The sequence below is a fragment of the Phanerochaete carnosa genome (assembly GCF_000300595.1).
Source record: "Phanerochaete carnosa HHB-10118-sp unplaced genomic scaffold PHACAscaffold_1, whole genome shotgun sequence".
In the NCBI taxonomy this organism is placed as follows: domain Eukaryota; kingdom Fungi; phylum Basidiomycota; class Agaricomycetes; order Polyporales; family Phanerochaetaceae; genus Phanerochaete; species Phanerochaete carnosa.
In genome coordinates, this window is record NW_006767628.1 from 5,472,913 (window position 1) to 5,495,011 (window position 22,099).

Consider the following 22,099-nt stretch of genomic DNA (forward strand, 5'->3'; position numbering starts at 1 on the left):
TTTTGACTCGCTGTATCCTATGCACTCGTTACGGCGAGGTAGGAGAATCTAGCTTCTTTAAGCGATAGTGTCTTAGGAATGAATGCAAGCATCATTGGTCCTCACCGTTTCATCTGTCGATGGTAAGTGTGGCGAGCTATTTTTTGCAACATTTGTCAGCATATTCATAGATGTACCAACCAGCTCTGCATCGCATGTTTCTGAGCGTATTGACTGTAGACGACGAGCCATATCTTCGCTCGCTATGTGCGCCACATCGTCGCAGTATCAGTTCGGTACAAGCCAAGAACGGACAGAGTACTCACGACACACAGCTACACGTTGGCTGTGTAGAACAATGGGTGACTCCGTCGCGTTTCGCCGAGTATCTGCACCCTTCGACGATGGACGATGACCAAATCCGGGGTCGGCCAATGTAACGAACTAGGACGGCCGAGAAACGGCTGCCCTGGTTCTCCTAAAGCCTGCTCTGCACCAGTGCACAGACGCGTAGCGCTGACAAGGATCTGATGGTAGGATAATCAATCTGTTGTGTTTTGTATGCACCCGTCCGCTATGACAGTTTCGGCCTGGAACACAGCAACGAGAGGTTTAGTCCACACAGCCCGATATGTACAAGTGATAGCTAGATTGCATCACAACGTGTGATGAGGATGCTCTGCCACTTCCTCCGAGCCTCCGACTGTAGCCATTCCGCCGTTTCCAGAGGGACTCCGAACTGCTGCCAGAAACCCCGCCAGAACTGATCGAGCGTTGGGCAGTCAATATCTCCGACGTTAGAATTTTCCCCATCGGCGATAGCCAGCTCGCGTAGCGTCCAGCTCGTGTGGCGGCAGAGGTGCTGGTGAGCGGGCGGCAAGAGTAAGAAACACAACATCAGGACCTTGGCAAGGCTTTTCGCGGTGATGAGCCTGATAGCGTGCCTTTCCGCCCCAAGACTATCAGCTGCAATACAGTTGGGATATAGCTGAACGTGATGCTCCTCCCACTCCAGGGAAGCAGGATTGAGATGTGATGGCGTCAAGGGGAAAAGGTTAAGCATGTCTTCGTTTGCGCACAGAAAAACCACGTTGGACGGTAGCAGAGATGGCACTGTGAAATGCATGCGCGGAGCTACGGCTGTGTCGAATGGCGGGTGCGCGTTAGGCAGATTACAAGGCTTTCCGTGCGCACAATTACACGAGCGCAGCCCAGCGCGCGACAGGATGGACGTGGCCGTGGCTAACTGACCCGCAGAGACTACCAGCCCGCACAGCTGGAAACACAAACAGTGTCACAGCGAGCCACGGACTTGACATAAACACCGTAAGCTTACCACCGGGGCGTTCTCGCAGTAGTGTCCCCAGTTCAAGTGATCACCCCACTGGAAATTGGGTATCCCTGCATCGTCCAGGGCTTTCGAAAGAGCTGCCATGAAAGAATACGGCCAAGGATTTTCTTGGTGCGTAACAAGCATTAGTGGAGAGATTGGAGACTTGGACTCGGCAGCTGGCGACGACAGTGGTATGAAGCAAGGTCGTGGGCCAAATTTCCGAACTAGACTTGATGATAGCAGTCCCCGGACACCGCCCTAGCACCCGATACCCCGAAGTCGAGCGCCATGCAGTGCATTCCTTCAGAGAATCTGACTCGGCCACCTATGTGTATATGATCGATTTCCGCGTGAAACAAGTCTACCAAGTCGATTTCCTTCGAATGTATCGCCTTCGGCGCTCCAATTGCTGGCGTCAAAGAATGTGGCGATATAGACAATTAATGGCGTCCACAGCTCTCTGACCTCATCCCTCCCAGGTTAGATTTAGCTCATCTCCCATAAACATGAACATCCAGCTCTTAAGTGACCTCTATCTCGAATGCGAGCGTCCAAATGCCAAGCCTGGCAAGGAGTTCTACCACTATGAGTTCCCTGTGGCGGCCCAGTACCTGGCCCTCCTCGGCGATGTTGGGTGCACTTTCCAGGATGAAATGTTCGTCTGGTTGCGCGACCAGCTCCCGAAGTTCAAGATGATCTTCTTCGTAGCCGGAAACCATGGTCTGTAGAGCAATACATCGCGATAGTGCTGCATACCGACTACTATTATTAGAGCCATACCGTTCAACCGTCGTACGACGTCCTCCGTATAGTTTAGCAACACTTAGATGGCTAACAGACAATGTAGCCAGAATCTCATGCTCGCCTGCGTGCATTTGAGGCCGAATCTAATGGTCGATTCGTCTTCCTGAACCGAACGCGCTACGACCTTACCCCAACGCTCACGATCCTTGGCTGCACCCTGTGGGCTGCGCTTGACTCAGAGTATCTCGACATCCTCTCGTGGGCGCTGCAAGACTTCAAGCGCATCGACGGTTTCACCCCTGAGGCCTTCATCGCCGAGCACCGTGCAGACGTCGCATGGCTCAACACAACAGTCACGCAGATTGCAGCGCAGGAGCCTCGGCGGAAGGTCCTTGTGCTTACACATCACGCTCCGACAATCGGGGGAACGAGCGACTTGAAGTTCGTCGGGCAGGACAACCCGACAAACTCGGCGTTTGCGAGCGAGCTTACGGGCGAGCCATGCTGGACGGCGGGAAATGTAACGCTGTGGATGTTCGGTCATACGCATTGGTGCTGTGATTTTATGAAAGCAGGAGTCAGGGTGGTGAGTAACCAGCGCGGATATCGCGAAGGGAGCGAAGGCTACAGTCTTACGAAAGTAATCGCTTTGGAGGACTAAGACAGTACTGGCAGAAGGTCATACAATCATAACACTGCGGGGATGCAGCGCTTTATGTTATACAGGGAAAATGTTACACCCGATTTCGTTGTCGCTGATGCCCAGCTTACGCTGTTCAAGGCGAAGACAGTGACTTCAGCTGCTCGTGCTCGTTCTGTAGATTTTGGCATTTAGGTCTTGCAGGGTGTTGACGACTACATCTCTATGCCCGCTTGAGAGACATAGAAAAAAGCATCCTGAGGGGGAGATGCTTCGCACAATGTCGTGGCGAGTGCAAGCTCGGTGACATCACCTCTTCGTCTGCATCCCGGTGTCTCGCCTCTGTTGCTTAGTCAAGGCACAGTCAATGTGTCATCCTTGACGACGATCGCCTTCCCCGCATTCCAGCTTGATCTTTTACCCTCACCATCCCGTTCATTGAGGCCCAAACTCTCCGTCTCCGTCGCGGATCAGAGTATTGCTATGGTCTAAACATCCAACGACGGTGTCAGCCTGAGAGTCTCAGATTCGTTGTAGCTATACCGGGCGGAGGTCTGGTTTGTTCTTCAGGCTACACTTTCGAGTACGCTTCGCGGATGTAAAATTGAGCGCTTGGGCGGCGCGTTGAATGGCTAGATATCACGTGACAATCGCGGTTTTCACGTGGACAGACGCGATCGCGTTGATCAACCGCGTTAAACGACGCGCAATAAAAACTAAGTTCAACTCCCGCTAGAAAGCTTCCATCATTCCCCCTTCCTCCTCTCGTCCGTCCACCATGTCTCTCCTCGAGTCCCCGCGGAGCCCCAGTCTTTTCCGCACATCCTCTGCAACCAGCGTCGGCTCCGTTGACACTCAATCTAGCCTTGACGACACCGCAATCGATGGCGAGCTGCCTCGCCGCACCCGGAAGCGCTTTACTAGTACACAGCTTATGATGCTCGAACATCTCTACCACCAAACCTCTCACCCGACACGCGAACAGCGTGAGGCTGTAGCCAAGGAGGCTTCAATGTACGTACACCGGTTCCGCCATAGCCATTGGGCCCGTCGTTCTTAACCGCTTCATCACCACATACAGAGAACTCCGGTCTGTGACAGTCTGGTTCCAAAATAAGCGGCAGACCGAACGAAAAGTTGCGCTTCACAACAACCCCGCGGGCACCGATGACCCAACGTTATCCGCGATGTTGTTTCCCACGATAGCCGACGCACGCGGCCGACGTATCTCCCACCACGCCTCGCGCTCGCCGCCCCTCAGCGCCGTCTCTGCTTCGTCTTCGTCCAGCGTGCGCACGGTGCGCAACCACATGTACCACCACCACTCGCACCCGCATCAGCAGCGCCGGCCGACGGTCTCGCTGGGCGCCTTAAAGCGTCCGTCGTTGGACGCCATCGCGACACGTGCTGAGCGTCCAGAGCCGCGCACGCCGCCACGCGCTCGCACGTACTCGATCCCAGAAGATCCGCGGAGCCTGTACGAGCACATGCCGAGCAGCCCGCCGTCGCCGCTGAGCCCCGCGGTCGAGCGCGACCGAGACCTGCTCGACTTTGGACTGCGCCGCCGCCCGCGCGCAAAGCCGACGCTTGAGTGGGCATGTGCCGCTGCGCGGCTGAGCGGGAATAAGTCCGCGCGCGAGGAAGACAGGGACGGGGACGTGGACATGATGGTGCTCGACATCACTGGGGGAGACACCGAGGACGAGATGGATTTGCCGCACGAGGCGCTCACGCCGAGCAGTAGCCTCAGCTCGCAGGCGACCGTCTGGCGGAGGAGTGGGAACGTGCGTCCCATTGTCCCCCTCGACGTCAATGCGACGCCGAAGCCCGCTGCGAAGACGGTTTCGCAGAACGATGTGATGGAGGCAGCGCTCGCGCTTTGCGGACTCGGCGAGGCACGATAGGGTTTCCGCCAGACAGGGTCCGCCACTAATTTGTACGCAAGATGCAGGATGTGTTGGGTTTATTTAATCGGTTGTAAGCTGTGGTCGGGGTTCATCTTTTTCTCTTCTGATAGAGACCTAACCATCACATCATTGAACATTGTATACCACATTACATACCACTGCACGCACTTGGCTAAAGTTAATGCACATGTTTTGTAGCACCGGTCTCAGTTTAGAACCACTGGCTAGCTTATCGGTATGGCTGCGGGCCGTGCGAGAGATGAAGCGGTACTGGGCAACTGCTGAAGGCGAGACGAAATCAAATGAAACTGCGGACTCTAAGATGTCTCACGGCCAACCATTACATAAGGCAGTAATAATGTTGCTAAATAAAAGCACTTGAGAACATCAGTTACCCAGAGCAACCTTAGAACCTCCAATGTTGTAGGCGCATACACCTACCGCTCGATATCGCGGCGACTGAGTCACGAGTCTCAGCTGCAGCTACGTGTCGCTCTACATGTATTGCAGCCCAACGATATCAATGCTATGCTGCAGAATCCGCGATCGCTCGCGTCGTCGGGGTTGACACTCTTTGAGCCTTATCTTGAGACAGCTAGGTCTGCACTATCACCCTGGCCGAATACAACGCGGTAGGCTCAAGTAGCTGAGCGCTGAAGCTGAAGCCCAAAGCAAGATGATGTACGTGGAGACCGGGCCACCGGTCACAATTACTCGGTGGGTATCGTCTCTGGGTACCTGAGTTACTGTGGCTGGGTCCTCTGAATCATTGTATTGATAGACGGGCCGGACTCTTCAATGTCAAAGTTAAACTGCGTTACGCAATGTCCTTTCACGAAATGGCGACGCTGACATCGCATCTAACTTAAACAGAACTCAACACAGCTTGAACAATACAGGCGATATATTACATCCATCCAAGTACTATATGGTGCACCCTTATCTTTTCCAATTACATACTTCTCGTGCGAATTATCCAGAGAAAGCATATGCATGCCCATCGGCAACGGCTTGTGAAGGCATGGGCGAGGCATATGGCCGACAGAAAGCCAACCTCATTGGCCGGCGAAGGCATGTAAGATCCGCTTTGGGATGGAGCGCTTCGCATCCCGGGGCAGGCTCCACGACATGTCGTCGCTGTCAAGCATCTAACAGTCACTGAGCGCACCGCTCGCGAAGAAAATAATCAAGAAGCAACGTACCACGGCGGTCTCGGGGCGCTTTGCAGCGCGCGGTGCAGAAGAGGCAGACGCTGCTGAAGAGGACGAGCTCGTGGAGATGCTACGCAACCACGCGCTGTTGTCCGAGCCGAGGACGGACGCGGCATCCTCCTCGGGCTGCTCCTCATCGAGGTACTCGTCGCCGAAGTCGACCTGGGCAGCGAGCGAACTGTCAACTCTCCTTATCACGGAAGAGTGAACTTTAGATACGTACGAGGGTGCTGCATTCGGACTGCATGGTGGACGGGGCGATCAGCGTGTTCGGGGCGTACGCCTGGTTACGCTATGCGACGGGCAAGCATTTCCGTCAGTCTGGGAGATGCGCGCAGAGAACGATCGTTGACTGACAGGTGCGCCGTTCGCCGTCAGTGCCTTCTTGAGCGACCGAAGCTGCGACTTATTGGAAGGAGCCTACACGGAGCACGTCAGTTCGCAGGGCTATTCGCACCCACTAGAACGGAGAGCGACGCACCATCGAGGGACGCGCACAAGGGGTTCGGATAAATTGGCAGAGACTCGGATGGTTCGCGGAACGCGAGGGGTGCGGCAACGCAGGGCCAGCGGATAATTGTGCGGTATATAAGGCTGGGGCAGTAGGTGCGGGCCGGTCCATATGCAGGCCCTGCAGTAGGGACAACTGACCAGCCCTTTGCAGTCATGCATCCAGGTCAGTATGCCTCTAGACTGACCTGACCCGGAGTGATGCGGCCTCTAGGCACAGGACGTCGAATCATCGAGCCGTCTGGCACGCAGCCAAACAGAGTACAGGTAGGTATCAACACTCGGGTGGGCCGACGGCAGCATGCATCGGCCTTTGCGGGACTAGGCACTCACAAAGTGGGTAGGAACCCTGAATGCCGCGGGCGCGCAGAATACAAGGGTAATACTCGCGGCCATCTCGCTGTTGGTAGTCCTCGGCGCGTCCGGGATGGGCGGCAAGCAGCGATGTTTAACCTTACATTGTGGGGGAGCGGAAAAACCCATTGAGATCGCGGGGACGTGTCGCACGCGGCTGATGTGCTAACCCAGGCAACGGAGACGAGCTGCTGCCCATCCATGGCAGCGTTTTCTCTCGGAGGTGACAGGCGAAGCGCGGAGCCGAAGCTGTGAGGGAAACCCTGTGACCGTGCCATGGGACGTACTCCGGTGACGCAGGTCAGCCAGAGATGCCATCGAGTCGCGGTGGGATATAAAAACCCCTTCAGGGCGAACACTGACACTTCTGGTCCCCAGGAACGTCTTGTCCGCCGGTAGTTGTGCCGTGTCGAGTCTATGACCACATTGTGCCGCACATTGTCTCCACGAGATCGCCGCCCAGACAGCGGTGCCGGATACGTTGGCGACCAGATCGGACGAACAGTGACCGGAGAACGAGGTTAGTGTGGCGTCTATGAGCCCCAATCAGCCAAGTGCTAAAGTGTCCACATTGAGCCCTAGGGAGAAACCATCCTGATATGGTCGCGTTGGTGTGGTCCTCTACATAGCTCTGCGCTGTCGGCTCTCTCGCGGCGTGTTGGGTCTGTGTCATTCAGTGAAGCTCTGCGACAGCCGTATCCTCGGTGGCCGTCCATCCTACCAAAACTACGGTACATCGAATCTGGACGCGCAGCCATGTGAGAACCATGCGAGCCGATCGACTCACGAATTCTTGTAACGTAGGCCAGGCGCGCCGCAATGTGCTTCATGTATCACAAGTCTCGCGAAGCGCACTAGAGACGCATGGCCCGTAACATGATAGCACCCGGCCGAGAGCTAGGTAGAGGTGCGCCGCAGCAACCTTGTCGTACAATAATAGCACAAGAAGCTGGAGAGTCCACGTCAGCTCAGCACCGGGACTTGCGCAGGGACAATCCGCTATGGTGGCAGTACGCACATAGTATAGCAAAACAGGCGGAGCCATCGCATCGACTGCTCTACTAGGTCAAGCACTCAGCTCTGGTCCATAGTATCATTATCGCCTTCGGCCCCAATCTCCTCGAACATGAGCGCGCCCTGCTGCTCCTTCAGCCATTGTACACTACGCTTCTCGTCCATAAAGTACGAATAGCTTCGTTTTAGGTCGTCTGTTTCAACTTTGTCAGATTTGCGCTTTCGCGCGAGAACCTGTGCGGTGGAGATGATGTTCAACGCGTAGCGAAGCGTTGTCTCAAGCGCCATTTGGGTGAGGACTTGCAGAGCTGCTTCATTAAGGGTCACATCCTCCTCTTCGCATCTGAAGTATGGAGTGAATAACATCATTGCAGGAAATTCTCATAAAGATCTCACCGGATCTTGATGATTTCTTGGACATCTTCACTGTCGTATGGCCTTGTGCTCACGATGAGCACACGGTCGAGGAGGTCAACAGGAAGGCCGTGGGGACTGTTAACTTTTGTGCCTCGTATTCTTGCCATCCCACGGTTCGAGGCCATGATGACCAATGGGGACAGTTCGTTCTCGAGAGCGCGATTAAGGAACGAGAAGCATTCAATATCCAGCATGTGAACTTCGTCAATGAAAAGCACCTATACAGATAATCAGTATACAAAAATATTAGTAATCCACGCTGCATTACTCACGCCAGGTATAATCTCTGCCTTCCCCTCTTCGCGCCACTCGGCAACCTTCTGGTTTATCTGATTCCGGAGCTCAGGCTTAATTTCGCCTGTGTCGCCTGCGAAGAGAGCCAGGAACCCTTGGGTTCGACTATTGATGACGTCAATCTCGTGTAGAGATACTGTGTGTACGACCTCTCGTCGCTTTTGAATTTCGCCTTCCGGACATTGCACGAATTTGGTCTGAGAATGGGTCAGATGTACAGCCCGTAACACGAATGGTCAATATGACACGTACGTCGGCACCCATTGCATCGTAATCTCTTGACCGCGCAAACGAGCGACCGAGCTTCGAGACCTTTCCTGAAGTCTTGTCTATGGAGATGACATCCCCCGCGGTGACCTTCTCCTTGGCCAGTGCGTCAATCATCTTGGTACCGAGGTCATAAATGGTCTCCATGTCAGTAGTCTTGATCGTCAGCTTGCCTGTCTTCGTCGCCTGCGGGAAAAATGTTCGTGATGTTGAGTAGCACAAGTGATGGGTGAGAACACACCCCAGTAAGGCTACGGTCAATCTGCATCTCGACGACTTCTCCCTCAATAATCTCAGTCTCCTCCTTGATTCGCACGCCAATACTTCTCCGAAATGCTTGCGTAAGAGCCTCCGTCTTGGACATTGACAAGGAGAAGACTTCGCTTGCGGCGATCATTGTGAAGGGGACGTCCGGGCCCAGAGTCTGCGCCATACCTACACGCGGGAGCACAGTGAGTCTCAGAATACACAGTTAAAGCTCATTTCCTGCAGCGTACCCAAAGCGATAGCAGTCTTTCCGGTGGACGGTGGGCCCGCGAATAGCATCGCGCGTCCCGCAATGCGTCCCTCCTGGACCATCTTGAGGATCATCCCCGCTGCCTTCCTCGCCTTCGCTTGTCCAACCATACCCTGGGAGTTGGCACGAGGCTCCAACCTGTCGTCCAAGCCGAGACCACGGATGTGGGAATGCGCACCTGGATCCATGTCGTCAGTCATTGTAGGGGAGTTGGTATTTGGCACAGCGTACCTATCCGCTCCATTTTGGTGATGTCGCGCAGCTCGGACGTGCCAGCCGTAATTTGGGTCGCCTACACATCGTTCAGTGGTCAGTCACACGCGAGATAGGTTGTCGGATGCTTGGAATGAAGAGACTTGCCATGGCGGTTGTGGACAGAAATAAGTGTAGGCGCCTGTTCAATCAACAATTCCCCGAACTTGTTCTGCACCACCACATCGTCAACGTCGGGGCCGCCGGCAGTGACGGGCTCTAATGTTTTCAGCAAGATGGGGAGTTAGCTTGCTTCGTTCGTGCGTTAGCTCGCTGAAGGCTTCGCCCTTGAAGGCGCCCTCGACTTCCACACTTCCCCGACTGCATCCATTCAACCGCACGCTCGCGACGGAAGTCATCTCAAATGCACCCACTGAGGTCAACCAGGCCTTCAGGAGGTCTAAAGACTTGTACAAGACATACAAACCCATCACACCGTCTATTCGTCACTTGAAGCGACCTCTCTCGCCTCACTTGTACCAAGGCCGGCCTCTCCGCCAACTCACCGTCGCGCTCCGCAAGAAAGGCGGGCGAAACGGCCATGGTCGCATTACCATCCGTTTTCGCGGTGGAGGACACAAGCGTCGTATCCGTTTAGTTGACTTCATGCGTACGGAACCCGGCCCTCACGACGTAGTCCGTATCGAATACGATCCGGGTCGCTCGGCACACATTGCACTCATCAAAAGTCGCAACTCCAGGTCGAAGCAGCCCTGGAGCTACATCCTCTCACCTGAAGGCCTACGTGCCGGCGATGTCGTCGAGAGCTTCCGCCAAGGCATTCCGGACGGCTACATTCCAGGCTTCACAGATTCGAAGTCGCTTCGCGGAAAGGATCTTGAGGCCGGCTCCGCCTCCGAAGGAGCGGGCTCGTCGAGTGTCTCGCTCGCGCTCGGTGTCTTGCGCACTATGACTCTCAAAAATGGGAACGCCCTCCCTCTCCGTCTCCTCCCCACTGGCACGATCATCCATAATATCGCGCTTGACCCTGAGGGCCGTGCGATCCTCGTTCGTTCCGCGGGTACCTTCGCTCAAGTCGTTACGCACGAAGACGGTGGCAAATACACCCATGTCCGCCTTCAGAGCGGTGAAATTCGCAAAGTGCTGCAGGATTGTGTTGCCACTATCGGACGTGTGAGCAATCCTCTCTGGATGAACCGTAACCTCGCCAAGGCCGGTCGTAGTCGTTGGCTCGGCCGCCGTCCGCGTGTTCGCGGTATGGCCATGAACAGGTGAGTACGAGTACTCAATATTTTTTAGATCTTCGTTTGCTCATGATCCAATTTAGGTGCGATCACCCTCACGGTGGTGGTCGTGGTAAGTCGAAGGGTAACAAACCACCGCGGTCGGTGTGGGGTTGGATGTGCAAAGGCAAGCGTACTCGCAAGCCTGGTACGAAAAACGGTAACAAGTTTACTGTGAAGGAGAGACCAAGGGGTAAGGAGAAGCGCGGCTTGTAGAAAATAGACATCATTTCTATGCCCTCTACGCCATCCGCCTATTGATAAAGGGTGCCCTGACCACTGCTTATCTACCTGCTACAAGTGCAGAGCATTGAGCGGTTTGTTGGGTCAGCGACATAGAGTGATTGTATATTGTATACAACCGAGGATAAGTATCTGAAGGAGACGTGCACAAAGCATCTCAGCCAAACTTTTCCTTCGCCAGCTGCATGAACATGTCCATGGTCTCCTTCTCCTTCTGCCGGATCGCATCAGCACGCTGTCGAGTAGCGGCTTCGCGTTCATCTCGAGCACCGTGCCGCTGTTCCTCCTTCCTCTGACGAGCAGCATCCCGCTGGCGGATTCTGCATCGATATCAGTATTAGTACAGTCGCGATGTATTGTGATACTCACCTCTCCTGGAAACCATCCCCACCACCCATCAACGTCGACTCGTCCGCCTCAAAACCATCGTCGCCCTTTTCCTTAAATGCTCTGTCTGCTTCTCTGCGCGCCCGCTTCTTCTCAAGCATGCCCTCACGTCCAACCTCCTTCGGTCCTACGACGTCCTCTATCCTCTCCTTCTCCACCTTCCGTTTGCGTTTCCTGTCCAGCTCACGCTCGGTGGCGCGCAGCGACTCTACATCTTCGCGAGCAAGCGTGAGGTCCGCCTGACCGGGAAGTGTCGGGCCCTGAATCCTGCTGCTGCCCCCAGCCGGTGACGAAGCATGGTCGGCGAGTGAGCGTTTATATGTGGCTGCGCTGATCTCTTCGCGCGTCGCACGGAGCGCATCGATATCAGCCTTGGAGGTCTTGGATGCAAACGACCATTTATAGCCCGTCTGGCTGCTCGCACTCTGCGCTTCCACACCGTAATAGAGTGATCCTAAAGGTATTGCAAAGTTAGAACAGCACATGTCGGGTATTATACCATGCGCACTAGGCAGCTTGCCTCTATTCCATGCCTGCAACAGTATGAGCATGAGTACAAGTACGCAAAGCATACGGGTGTACATCCTGGGATATTACGGTCTTACCTTCACGAACTTGCGGAAGTACCTGGTTAACTCTTCAGCGACTACAGCACGATGAAAAGGACGAACTTACTTTCGTGACTTTTCACTGGATAATTCATCCAAGTACTTGCGCTTCTCGTCCTTAAGCCACACTCTGAATTCATCACTGCGCAGGAAGTAGTCGGACTCTGAGATGTGCGGTGCATTGTTAGGCAGCGGGACATCTCTCTCAGAGGATGGTGAACGACCGCGGGAACGAGAATGAGATCTCTCACGAGATTCTGAACGATCTCGTCGCCGAGAGGGCATGCCGCCGTTGTGGTACAGGTTTAAGATAGCGGGGTAATCACCGCCACGCATGGGAGTAATTACAAGCGCCCACATGCGCATGTTCAGACCGAGAAGATGAAGTCAGCGATCCTCAGCTAGAGGCCACAAACAAGCTTTACACAGGTAACAGCACTGTTATACACTCTTGTCATGGTTTTGGTTCGCATGGCGTATGGCATAAGAACACTGAACAGACGCAGAGATAGAGAGAGAACAGCCGACAACAGTAAGGCGAACACTTCAGATGGTAGTCTCGTATGGTACAGGAGTCATGGTCTGTGGGGCGTTATCCGCAGTCGAGACAACATGAGCGAGGCGGGGCTGAGCGGGAATGCGCTTGAGCTGGACACGCTCTGTCGAATAAGACACAGCGGAAGGTGAGCAGAGTGACGAGTAATTGATCATCACAGGTACGTACCACCCTTGGCTTTTGCCTCAGCGTGGAGATCGTGATTACGCTTGACGCGATCGAGGAATTCCTGACGGCACTTCGAGTGTCTAATGTGCTCGACACGGATGTTCACCCGCTTCTCCATGTAACGGTTGCCAACGACCTTGTGGACTATGACACCGACGGCGTGAGGGGTGACATTGTAAACGATACCAGTCCGGCTAAATTGTGTATCTATACTTTAGCGAGTCGTGCTCCACGCAACGTCGTAGGGTGTACGTACCCGTGGTAGTACTTGTGCGGCATACCCCGTTGCTCGGCAGCATTGGCCTTGATGTCAACAATGTCGCCGACACAGTAGGGAATCAGGTACGTCGAAAGTTTAATCGGACCATGCTCTGCGGCCGACACATCGCTCAACTCTCCGCTTATAACATAGCAGCTACGCGATAACCGCACCTCTGAAGCCCCGCTTGAACATGTCGCGCGTACGCGCGCGGTAACCGAATGAGTGCGGCATTTTAAGGCCTGTGATATGATGTCAGTCCGCTAGCCAATTCAAGTAGTGTCAAAACTGCAATACTGACGGTCGTCAGCGTCGTGTGCTGTTGTCGGTGGCGGGTACGGTAGACTGTACGCAAGCGACAGGAAAATGAGCGCCTATTGAGGCGCTTGTCAGAGGTGGCTTGAGGTTCTGTACAGTTTTGATTTAGCGCGTAGACATTGTTTGCGCACATTTGTTCCCGGTACCCGAGAAACAACCCGCCAAGGTCGCCAGGCTTGTTCATCGCCGCCTCCGACGTCCTCAAGAAAAATGCCTAGGTAGTGTGACCGTGCTACTAGCTGAGCTTTTGCGTGTTTACCGTGGGTGTCTAGGGCTCCGCGGAACCACAGCAAGACGTGAGCAGCTTTCCTTTACTTCAAGATCCACTGTGCTGTGGAGGGACGCATTGTGCTGATTAAAGCCATGCCCCATCGTCATCTGCTTGATGATATTACAGCTACAAGGTCCCCCGTCGGCCTTTCGAATCTGCTCGTCTTGATGCCGAGCTGAAGGTGTGTGAAGCTAGTGATTGAAGAGATCCGTGACAATCTTCACACTCGGACTTGTAGCTCGCTGGTGAATACGGTCTCCGCAACAAGCGGGAGATTTGGCGCATTGGTCTTACCCTCTCCAAGATTCGACGTGCTGCTCGTGAGCTCTTGAAGCTTGATCCCAAGGACCCCAAGCGTCTCTTTGAGGGTAACGCTCTTATCCGTCGTCTCGTCCGTGTTGGTGTGCTCGATGAGTCCCGCATGCGCCTCGATTACGTGCTGTCCCTCAAGATTGAAGACTTCTTGGAGCGTCGTCTCCAAACCCAGGTTTTCAAGGCTGGCCTTGCGAAGTCCATTCACCATGCCCGTGTTCTCATTCGCCAGCGCCACATCCGGTACGTACCTAACCATCTTACCTCTCGGCATGCAATCTTAGGTTTTCGCAGTGTTGGTAAGCAGATCGTCAACGTTCCTTCGTTCGTTGTCCGCCTCGATTCCCAAAAGCACATCGATTTCGCTCTCACCTCGCCATACGGCGGTGGCCGTCCCGGCCGCGTCAAGCGCAAGCGTGCTGCTGCTGCCGCCAAGAAGGAGGAAGGTGGCGACGAGGAGGACGAGGAATGATTGGCGTCGTTGTAGCTTTATTCTCGTCTCACCCTTCGTGCCGTCTGTATATCATGCGGGCCTTATCCTATGGTGCATATGCGACCCATACGCGCTGCTTGCATGTCATCCGCAAGACGCCTGTCTAGTGAGCCCTCGGTTTCTGTGACGTTCATTTTTGCGCGTTAAGTTGGTCGCCTGTTTAGTTCGGCGGTCGTGAGAATTGAGATAACTATGGCAACGTTAGGCGTTCATGGCTCGCAACCAGACGCTCATGAGCTTATAACTAACCATACAGCAGGTTCTGTAAAGGTCATAGCTATGCAAGCTGAAGGGCTTCCCGCCCAGCTCACAACACAGCCGACGACAATGACTGGCACGGCGGGGTGGGGCACGACGGTCAAGACTGTCCGAGCCATCGATGAGGACAAGATTAGAGACTGCAAGGAAGATATTGACACGTTGCTAGTATTCGTACGCCATTCCCTACTGTACGAGCCTACTTCACTAAACTTGAATCTAGGCTGGCTTATTCTCTGCTGTCATGACTGCCTTCCTCATAGAATCTTACCAACTACTCGATGAAGACCCATCCGACGTCGTGACTCGGCTGCTCGAGCGTCTTGTGGACCAGACAGAGTCCTATCAACTCGTGAACGGTTCGCTTTATTCGAGAGCTGGGCCCAGGGCCAAGTCGCCGCCGTTTTCCCCACCACCGTCCGCGATTCACGTGAATGTACTCTGGTTCGCGAGCCTGATGTTCAGCCTCATTACGGCGTCCTACGGCATGCTCGTGAAGCAGTGGCTGCGCGAGTACCTCGCCGTCGACTACGTGTCGCCCCGGGCGCGCCTGCGCGTGCGGCAATTCCGCCATCCCGACCTGAAGGACTGGCGTGTCTTCGAGATTGCGGCAGTGCTTCCGCTACTGCTGCAGCTTTCTCTTGGGCTATTCTTCGTCGGCCTCTGCATCTTCACCTGGTCTGTCCATCCTGCCATCGGGCGTACAACGACACCACTCGTAGCGGGATGGGCATTCCTGTTTGTTGCGGCGACAATTGCGCCAGTGCTGTTTCCCCGCTGTCCGTACAAGACCACGTTTCTGAAGATGCCCCTGGCCTACATCCGCCGATGGTTGCGATTTAGGCGTGTTCGATCTCCCTCTCTCCTGAAACACAACGAGCTTCGAGTAGACGATGAAGAGGATGCGGCTGCGGACGAGACGCGGGATGTTGACATCTTGATTTCCCTAGACGAGACCTTGCAAGACGATCACCTCGTAGTCTCAATGCTCGATTCTCTCAAGCAGCTCTCTGATCCTCTGCGATCGCTGGTCAAGTTCATGAAACACGTTCTCGCGCGCCGCCTACACCAGGACGGGGAACGTCTTGTCGTCCCTTTCTCCGCTAGCCTGTTCAGGCTGAGCGGGCAGCAGTGGTCGCTCATGGTCAGCGGTCTGGCCGATGGGCTGACTCAGCAACCCTTGATACCTGGAACGAGAGCAATGACACGCCCAGAAGTGGATGCTCTATTAATGATCCTCTCACCCAGCAAATATTCCTATCCACCCCATATCGAACATATGGTCACCCATTGGATAACTGATCCCTCTGTATGCGCGTCAATGTGCCACAGCCTTTCATACGGCGAACCTATCCCCAGATCTAATATGGAGTCACTAATAGCGACAGTACGCACCTTGGCGGATAGACAAGTCCTAGATGGTGCCGAGACCGTGATTGCGCTAGACCATGTAGCGCTATGGTGCATCTGGAGGCACGCGGGCCCAGAACCCCCTCAATTTCCGGCGGGCCACTTCACTATCGTCGGCTCAACGGCCCTATTGCGCACACATATCACTACTCTAGGATGCCGGACTATATCTCAGACTCTCGTCAGCGCGCTGCTGCAGCAGAACAGCAGCCGGCTTCCATATGCTGAAGACGCTGAAATACCTATGTGGGTCGGCAGGGCTTTATCGACATGGTTTACTGTGGTGGATGTTCTATCCATCCAGGGAGGGTCCTGGCTTCACGACTTGAATGTCGACTTCAAGTGCGTCTTCTCGCGGCTGCTAGCCGCTCCTTCAAGTACCCGCACTCTTTTGCAGTGTCTAGTGGACGCGGATTGGGAGCTCACGCCCGGTAGTGAGGTTGAGTCGGGGCTTCACAATGGATTTACACGTGTCATCAAAGAGTCTTCTATGACCGGTATGTCGGCTCCCGTGTTGCCCCATGTGCAGAAACCTGATCCCTATCTAGATCAGACTGGCCTCGCGGGCAGCTTACTCGAGATATTTAAAGAGCGCACACAGCTGCTGATGGGAGCCCCAAACTATCCCCTCGCCGCCCTGGAACGTCTCTGCTATATCGCTGTACACCTCCTAGACCCAGACGCTCTTAAAGATGAAGCCCCTCGAGAAGCATGGCGCACGTTCTTCTCATGCATCGCCCTCACATTTAAATCGATATGTGGCGTCGAGCCGACATCCGAAACGAAGCATCTTGCGGAGCGATGTTTGCGGCGCATGCACGTCTTGGACACGACGTCAAAGTGGGGGCTCATTACTACAGACGACGAAAAGCCGTCATATGGGACGTATTACAAGTTCTGGCTGCGTTCGCCAAAACGGACAGACAGTATTTTCGAAGACGATCTGATCTATGCGCTCACAGGGATAAACCCCGACGCCGCACTGTCCGTTGAATAGGGACGGCATATGGACGGGCTTGCGCAGAGAGGCAAATCCGGAGACTGAGGCAGTATATGTTCTACTTTATTAGCTTTGGAGTCAGAAACACCGTAGAAATTAACAAGCTGATGATCAATCAATTTCTAACAATTAATAAGGCATGAACTTGCGAGCGTACGAGACGAAGGGATGACTGAGACTCGGCGGGAAACTGGGGAACATGGAGACTTACCGGTTATACAGCATAGGACCACTCCTTGGGACGCCTGATCAAAACTCGCTTCCCTTTCGTATAAATCTCACATATAAATAGTAAAGAAATTACATTATATTACTATAACATATGGACCTCCTCAGCGCGAAGTCACAAGGCGATAAGACGAACTCTGAAGTCAGCGGGATGGACACAAAACCGAGGTGGTCCAGGACAGCGGCTAGGGACACCGTGACTGATATGACGCGGCAGTCACGCGGTAGTCAGCCCTGTCACGCCTCAGTCACGCCTAAGCTCGGTAGAATCATGTCCGGTGCATTCTAGCTCGACACTTAAGATCTGAGCATTATGCGCATTTTCCACATAAATGGAGCATAACTTTGAGTACTAGTGAATATTTTTGCGAATTTTAAGTTCACTGTGCGGCTCCGGTGACGGTCTCGGCATCACTCAAACCGGCGCGCTTGATAATTTTCGAAGCTTTTTGCTCCCCCACCTACGCTACAATCACCGGACGGCCCTGAGTTTTTAATGACACATAGATATAGATATAGATATATTAAATACAGTAAAGTGGTCATAATAGGCTCTATAGGTTGCGCGAGGGCAGAAAGTGGCGTATCCTAAGGAGTGGTCCTGTAGCACCCGGGAGATCCCGCTCCCGAGAAGAGCCTGCCCTAAATCCAGCCACAACCCGAGTGACTGTATAGTCCTTTCCCAGGCTCTGTCCACCGAGCACCGACAGTACGTCCGTCGCCCAGCGCGTCCGTCAGCGCCGCCACTGACCTCCTCGAAGATGCAGATCTTCGTCAAGACCCTCACAGGGAAGACTATCACCCTCGAGGTGGAGTCTTCCGACACCATTGACAATGTCAAGGCAAAGATCCAAGACAAGGAGGGGTGCGTCTGCTGAAGCGGGATATCAAGACGGAACGATGAAGAGAGGCTGATTGGACATGTACAGAATTCCTCCAGATCAACAACGACTCATTTTCGCCGGCAAGCAGCTCGAAGATGGTCGCACCTTGAGCGATTACAACATTCAGAAGGAATCCACCCTCCACTTGGTTCTCCGGTGCGTTTTACCATGAAGATGCGCTTGGTTCTCTCTTCTGAGACTCCCCTTTGTACTTAGTCTTCGTGGAGGCATCATTGAGCCCTCGCTGAAGGTTCTTGCCTCAAAATACAACTGCGACAAGCAGATTTGCCGCAAGTGCTATGCTCGTCTTCCTCCCCGGGCCACCAACTGCCGCAAGCGTAGCTGTGGCCACTCGTCCCAGCTCCGGCCGTGAGTCTCACATTTCGGACAGTCGCGACCTACTTCTGATAGACGTTTCGCATCTCCAGCAAGAAGAAGCTGAAGTAGTGGTTGTGCGGTGTCTGAAGGATTCCGATCTGCGCTAGGCGTGGGCTTTCATGTACTATTTTCACGCGGCTTCGTTACATGGAATCTCACTTCCCGCATCATACATAATCACCTAGTGAGGTTTGGCTTAGGCGAGTGATCTGTGCTCTATGGGTCGTATAGTACTGCTCTATGCTCTATATTCCCTGAAACTGTCGCATCTATCGAAGTGCGCCCTCCGTCGCGACTGCGTGGTCTGCCTCTGAACTTGCCGGCTTCGGCTCTCTCTGGGTTGTCGCTGGCTTAATGCGCTAGCTCTCCTGCTCGCCGCGCACCAGGCGTCGACTTTCCGGCTGCCTGACTACGACAGATGAATATTCCGCCGATTCTAGGGCCTGTATTCCGCCACGCTTGCTGGGCCTATAGCTAACTCTAATCGCGTTTCACACTCTAGATTCTGACCAAGTCGCGCACTATCTGTCCGGCCTTGGTTTGTTCATGCTCGAGTCTGTTCAACCATCTCATTTGCGACACTCGACTAGATTTTTGTACATTGGTCTGAGTAAAGCGCAACAAGTTTAACGTCCGCATACAGGCCGTCAAGAATATCGCGTCGCGTCGGGGAGGCATATGCTTGGTCTGTATACGGTTCGATACATAGCGTAAGCCGTTCCTCCGCGGTTAGTGACGGTACGGATTCAGACTTCAGGTTTCAGGCCGGTGGTCGAAGACCCCGTGGAGAGTCGTCGACGGCCGGGGTATTTATCCAAGGGACCTAATGCATGCCTTCAGGCCATCACGACAGCTATATACCATACACCTTCCTTGCATTCTCTCTTGCGACCTTCATTACGCTCTCGACGTCCCAGGAGCCGCCGGCCTCGTTCGCCACACCTGCGACGAACTCCGCCGTCCACGGGAGCATCGCGGTGTGGCAGAGAGGGAGGCGCTTGCCCTTGATCTCCGGGAGCGCAGCGTAGATGTTCCCGGGCACCATAAAGGGCGCATCTGTCTCGAGAACAATGCGCAGTGTACTCGATGACTGGGACTCGCCGGATGAGCTGACCATTTGGCGGATGACAGCAGACGTGTTGAGGTTTGATGAGTAAGTGATGACGCCTGTATTGAAGTGTGATCATCAGGGACCATTGGATAGCAAGAGAAGAGTGTAGACGAGGCAGACCTGTGATGCCGATAAACAGGTTAGGGAAGTGTTCAAGCATTCGTGCTGCCCACTCCGGAGAGTCAGTGTAGCAATGGATGTGAATCTATCTCCGATCAGATAGTAGCCTGCTTTATAGAGATGCATTAAACGCATACTTTGTGATCTTTCGGCACCTCTGCCTTCAAGATCCTCTCAGTATCTTCTTCGGCTTCTCGAGTGTGGATTGTCAGAGGCTTCCCGAGCTTGACGGCATGGCGGAGCTGCCGCGCGAAGACTTCCTGCTGAATTTCGCGGGGCGAGTTATCATAGTGATAGTCCAGACCAATTTCACCCCAGCCTACGCAGCGGGGATGTCTCATAGCCTCTATGCTAGACAAATTATGAACAAGCAAGGTCACATAGGTCTGTATAATCACGCACATGTCGCGTTCTACTACGTCATTGTATGATTTTGCTTCATGTCTAGATTGTCCGCATTCGATATTAGTAGTACATGCTACAAGGAGTGGCATGCTTACGGATGTACGCCTGGCATGCTCCCGTCAATTGTTTACATCCTCTCGAAAGGAACAAGGACTTACCAATTACGAACCAATACTCCATTCCACCCCAGTCCTTTTCCCTCCGCTCTATCGCTAAAGCGGAGTCCGCGAGCTCCTTCCACTGCTTAACCACTGGAGCCTCGCACCAAACGTCCACAATCGCCTCTACTCTACGCCCACGGTACATGCCGCGTACGAACTCCCATATCGTCTGGTGGTTCCCGGGCTTGTATGTCGCCTGGTATGCACTGAAGGTAGATAGTAGATGGGTGTGCGTGTCAACGGTAGGCTCGTGCTCTGCTTCGGGTCGCTCTGTGCGCGAAGGGTGCACGGGTAGTAGCAGGTGCTCTTCACCTGGAGTTGTATTCTTCTTCTTGCCCATCTTAGGTCTATGAGCGAGGGTGCTGCGAGTAGCGAAAGCTCTATGGTGGAATGAAGATCTAGCGGTGGATGTGAAAGGGCGAGATACGAAAATGTGAAGCAGGTATCTCAGGCTCATGCCGGTGAGCGGCTCGAGGCAAGGATGGCCGGGGCCGGCGAAGCCTGCTTTGCTTGGGAGTCAGCTCAACTTCCCACTTGGTAACCACGGTAATGACCGGTGTTCTTCCTATACATATACTCTAGTAGATAGATTGTTATTTGCTGAAATACAACAAAGTAAGGTCGCCGTGAATCATAGTAATGGTGGGTGAAGAGACAAGGACGCTATCGCCTCACGCTGGCGCCCAAAAATTATGCCAGAAATCACTTGCTGAGTCTCTCGCCACAGCAGCAGCCTCCGCGGTCGCTTGTTTTTCAATATTAAGCTCAAGAGTGCCGACCCAGAGCTTATTATCTGGCCTCAGAGGAGTGAGCATCTCTCGCTTTCGCCGAGAGCGGTGCCGGAGGTCATATTTCTCTCCACGGATCAACGTCCAACTTCAAACCTCGTGGACTGGAGCCTCTCACAAAATACGTATACACAGTCCGGTCTCTGCGAACATCTCCCGAAAGAGAGGGAACGAGACCAACGGGATATAAGCTTGGGTGATAGTCGCAGCACGCGTCTGCTTTAGCATAAAGCAAGGATTGATAAAACCTTCTGACAGGTCAAATGAGCACAAGTCAAGTAATCACGTAGTTACGGCACAAGTATCTGTATTTTCCATACATTGGCCAGCCAGTCAAGTTCCCTACCCATTCGTAGCCTCTTCAACGTCTTCATCTTCCAGGTCTGGCGGATCGAAGTCCTCATCCTCATCGTACAGGCTGCGAGTCATAGTAGTGGAGTTAGGAGGGATAACGAGCCAGTCGCGGTGCACGTCTCCACCCCGATCCTGCAGTTCCTGCCACCGATTCCGGCCGACTATCTCACCCTCCCAAGCCCACATCAGGCGCAAGGACTGCCCCCAACGATACACGGCGAGGTCCCTGTCGCGCAGTGTCGTCGACATGCTAAGATAGCCACTTGCCCGGTATGCTGCCACAAACTGCTCGAACGTCAGCTCCGGTGAGACTAGTGTTGCCGCGGATTCGGATTCTATCCGGATAGAATCCGATCCGGCCTGATGGGTCGCCAATCCGTTCAATCCGGATGGGCGCGGATTCAAGCCGGATAACTTCCACTCGGAGAATGCCGACTCAGACGCCATCCATCAATTCTAGTTCGACGCGGTCACGCAAGACTGCACGAGAACGCGTCGCGTCCATGGTTAGTGTTCCTCGTGTTTCGATTTATTGCCTGTAGCTGTGTTTGCCCCTTTCACTTCTGTCATCTCCTGAGGTTGTTGCTAGAGTAACATGATAGATCAATATATTTATTTGAAAAATCACACAAGACCCAATTACTGCACGAGCTATTGCCCAGGGACCAGGGCCAGCCAGTGTGTTTCTTTCAACTTGAAACAAC

The 22,099-nt window shown here is 53.9% G+C and overlaps 12 protein-coding genes across 12 annotated transcripts; 6 read left to right on the forward strand and 6 right to left on the reverse strand.

The window, feature by feature from the left end:
* Nucleotides 1–1,803: 1,803 nt before the first annotated feature.
* On the forward strand, nucleotides 1,804–2,797 carry PHACADRAFT_135702 (uncharacterized protein). Its single transcript, XM_007391130.1, has 3 exons — nucleotides 1,804–2,032; nucleotides 2,085–2,104; nucleotides 2,160–2,797. The coding sequence occupies exons 1-3, from the start codon at nucleotides 1,819–1,821 to the stop codon at nucleotides 2,715–2,717; spliced, it is 792 nt and encodes a 263-aa protein (XP_007391192.1). The 5' UTR covers nucleotides 1,804–1,818; the 3' UTR covers nucleotides 2,718–2,797.
* Nucleotides 2,798–3,461: 664 nt separating this feature from the next.
* On the forward strand, nucleotides 3,462–4,836 carry PHACADRAFT_204947 (uncharacterized protein). Its single transcript, XM_007391131.1, has 2 exons — nucleotides 3,462–3,710; nucleotides 3,778–4,836. The coding sequence occupies exons 1-2, from the start codon at nucleotides 3,475–3,477 to the stop codon at nucleotides 4,598–4,600; spliced, it is 1,059 nt and encodes a 352-aa protein (XP_007391193.1). The 5' UTR covers nucleotides 3,462–3,474; the 3' UTR covers nucleotides 4,601–4,836.
* Nucleotides 4,837–5,365: 529 nt separating this feature from the next.
* On the reverse strand, nucleotides 5,366–6,436 carry PHACADRAFT_135704 (uncharacterized protein; the record flags this gene model as incomplete). Its single annotated transcript, XM_007391132.1, has 5 exons — nucleotides 5,366–5,751; nucleotides 5,806–5,976; nucleotides 6,038–6,106; nucleotides 6,172–6,234; nucleotides 6,296–6,436. 5 exons carry the CDS (start codon nucleotides 6,434–6,436, stop codon nucleotides 5,659–5,661), a joined length of 537 nt encoding a protein of 178 aa, XP_007391194.1. The 3' UTR covers nucleotides 5,366–5,658.
* Nucleotides 6,437–7,752: 1,316 nt separating this feature from the next.
* On the reverse strand, nucleotides 7,753–9,375 carry PHACADRAFT_84085 (uncharacterized protein; the record flags this gene model as incomplete). The annotated part of the gene is made up of 6 exons (XM_007391133.1): nucleotides 7,753–8,035; nucleotides 8,089–8,327; nucleotides 8,382–8,600; nucleotides 8,656–8,856; nucleotides 8,912–9,105; nucleotides 9,168–9,375. 6 exons carry the CDS (start codon nucleotides 9,373–9,375, stop codon nucleotides 7,753–7,755), a joined length of 1,344 nt encoding a protein of 447 aa, XP_007391195.1.
* Nucleotides 9,376–9,529: 154 nt separating this feature from the next.
* On the forward strand, nucleotides 9,530–10,693 carry PHACADRAFT_248670 (uncharacterized protein). Its single transcript, XM_007391134.1, has one exon. The coding sequence runs from the start codon at nucleotides 9,662–9,664 to the stop codon at nucleotides 10,673–10,675; it is 1,014 nt and encodes a 337-aa protein (XP_007391196.1). The 5' UTR covers nucleotides 9,530–9,661; the 3' UTR covers nucleotides 10,676–10,693.
* Nucleotides 10,694–11,083: 390 nt separating this feature from the next.
* PHACADRAFT_24938 (uncharacterized protein) lies at nucleotides 11,084–12,287 on the reverse strand (the record flags this gene model as incomplete). The annotated part of the gene is made up of 5 exons (XM_007389548.1): nucleotides 11,084–11,246; nucleotides 11,296–11,767; nucleotides 11,813–11,846; nucleotides 11,919–11,940; nucleotides 11,989–12,287. 5 exons carry the CDS (start codon nucleotides 12,285–12,287, stop codon nucleotides 11,084–11,086), a joined length of 990 nt encoding a protein of 329 aa, XP_007389610.1.
* A 9-nt stretch (nucleotides 12,288–12,296) lies between these two features.
* Nucleotides 12,297–13,249, reverse strand: PHACADRAFT_248673 (uncharacterized protein). Its single transcript, XM_007391135.1, has 5 exons — nucleotides 13,206–13,249; nucleotides 13,078–13,146; nucleotides 12,902–13,016; nucleotides 12,646–12,839; nucleotides 12,297–12,580 (listed from the first exon to the last, which is right to left on the reverse strand). The coding sequence occupies exons 2-5, from the start codon at nucleotides 13,136–13,138 to the stop codon at nucleotides 12,468–12,470; spliced, it is 483 nt and encodes a 160-aa protein (XP_007391197.1). The 5' UTR covers nucleotides 13,139–13,146; nucleotides 13,206–13,249; the 3' UTR covers nucleotides 12,297–12,467.
* Nucleotides 13,250–13,376: 127 nt separating this feature from the next.
* PHACADRAFT_248675 (uncharacterized protein) lies at nucleotides 13,377–14,386 on the forward strand. The gene is made up of 5 exons (XM_007391136.1): nucleotides 13,377–13,440; nucleotides 13,495–13,518; nucleotides 13,620–13,674; nucleotides 13,732–14,048; nucleotides 14,100–14,386. The coding sequence occupies exons 1-5, from the start codon at nucleotides 13,433–13,435 to the stop codon at nucleotides 14,275–14,277; spliced, it is 582 nt and encodes a 193-aa protein (XP_007391198.1). The 5' UTR covers nucleotides 13,377–13,432; the 3' UTR covers nucleotides 14,278–14,386.
* A 239-nt stretch (nucleotides 14,387–14,625) lies between these two features.
* On the forward strand, nucleotides 14,626–15,067 carry PHACADRAFT_85211 (uncharacterized protein; the record flags this gene model as incomplete). The annotated part of the gene is made up of 2 exons (XM_007391137.1): nucleotides 14,626–14,730; nucleotides 14,780–15,067. Coding segments are annotated over 2 exons (393 nt in total), but the record flags the coding sequence as incomplete, so codon positions are not given.
* A 294-nt stretch (nucleotides 15,068–15,361) lies between these two features.
* Nucleotides 15,362–16,963, forward strand: PHACADRAFT_24941 (uncharacterized protein; the record flags this gene model as incomplete). The annotated part of the gene is made up of 1 exon (XM_007389549.1): nucleotides 15,362–16,963. The coding sequence occupies one exon, from the start codon at nucleotides 15,362–15,364 to the stop codon at nucleotides 16,961–16,963; it is 1,602 nt and encodes a 533-aa protein (XP_007389611.1).
* A 2,089-nt stretch (nucleotides 16,964–19,052) lies between these two features.
* Nucleotides 19,053–20,645, reverse strand: PHACADRAFT_248680 (uncharacterized protein). The gene is made up of 6 exons (XM_007391138.1): nucleotides 20,251–20,645; nucleotides 20,188–20,197; nucleotides 20,090–20,131; nucleotides 19,825–20,038; nucleotides 19,688–19,772; nucleotides 19,053–19,623 (listed from the first exon to the last, which is right to left on the reverse strand). The coding sequence occupies exons 1-6, from the start codon at nucleotides 20,591–20,593 to the stop codon at nucleotides 19,310–19,312; spliced, it is 1,008 nt and encodes a 335-aa protein (XP_007391200.1). The 5' UTR covers nucleotides 20,594–20,645; the 3' UTR covers nucleotides 19,053–19,309.
* A 606-nt stretch (nucleotides 20,646–21,251) lies between these two features.
* PHACADRAFT_204957 (uncharacterized protein) lies at nucleotides 21,252–21,842 on the reverse strand (the record flags this gene model as incomplete). Its single annotated transcript, XM_007391139.1, has 1 exon — nucleotides 21,252–21,842. The coding sequence occupies one exon, from the start codon at nucleotides 21,840–21,842 to the stop codon at nucleotides 21,384–21,386; it is 459 nt and encodes a 152-aa protein (XP_007391201.1). The 3' UTR covers nucleotides 21,252–21,383.
* Nucleotides 21,843–22,099: the final 257 nt, after the last annotated feature.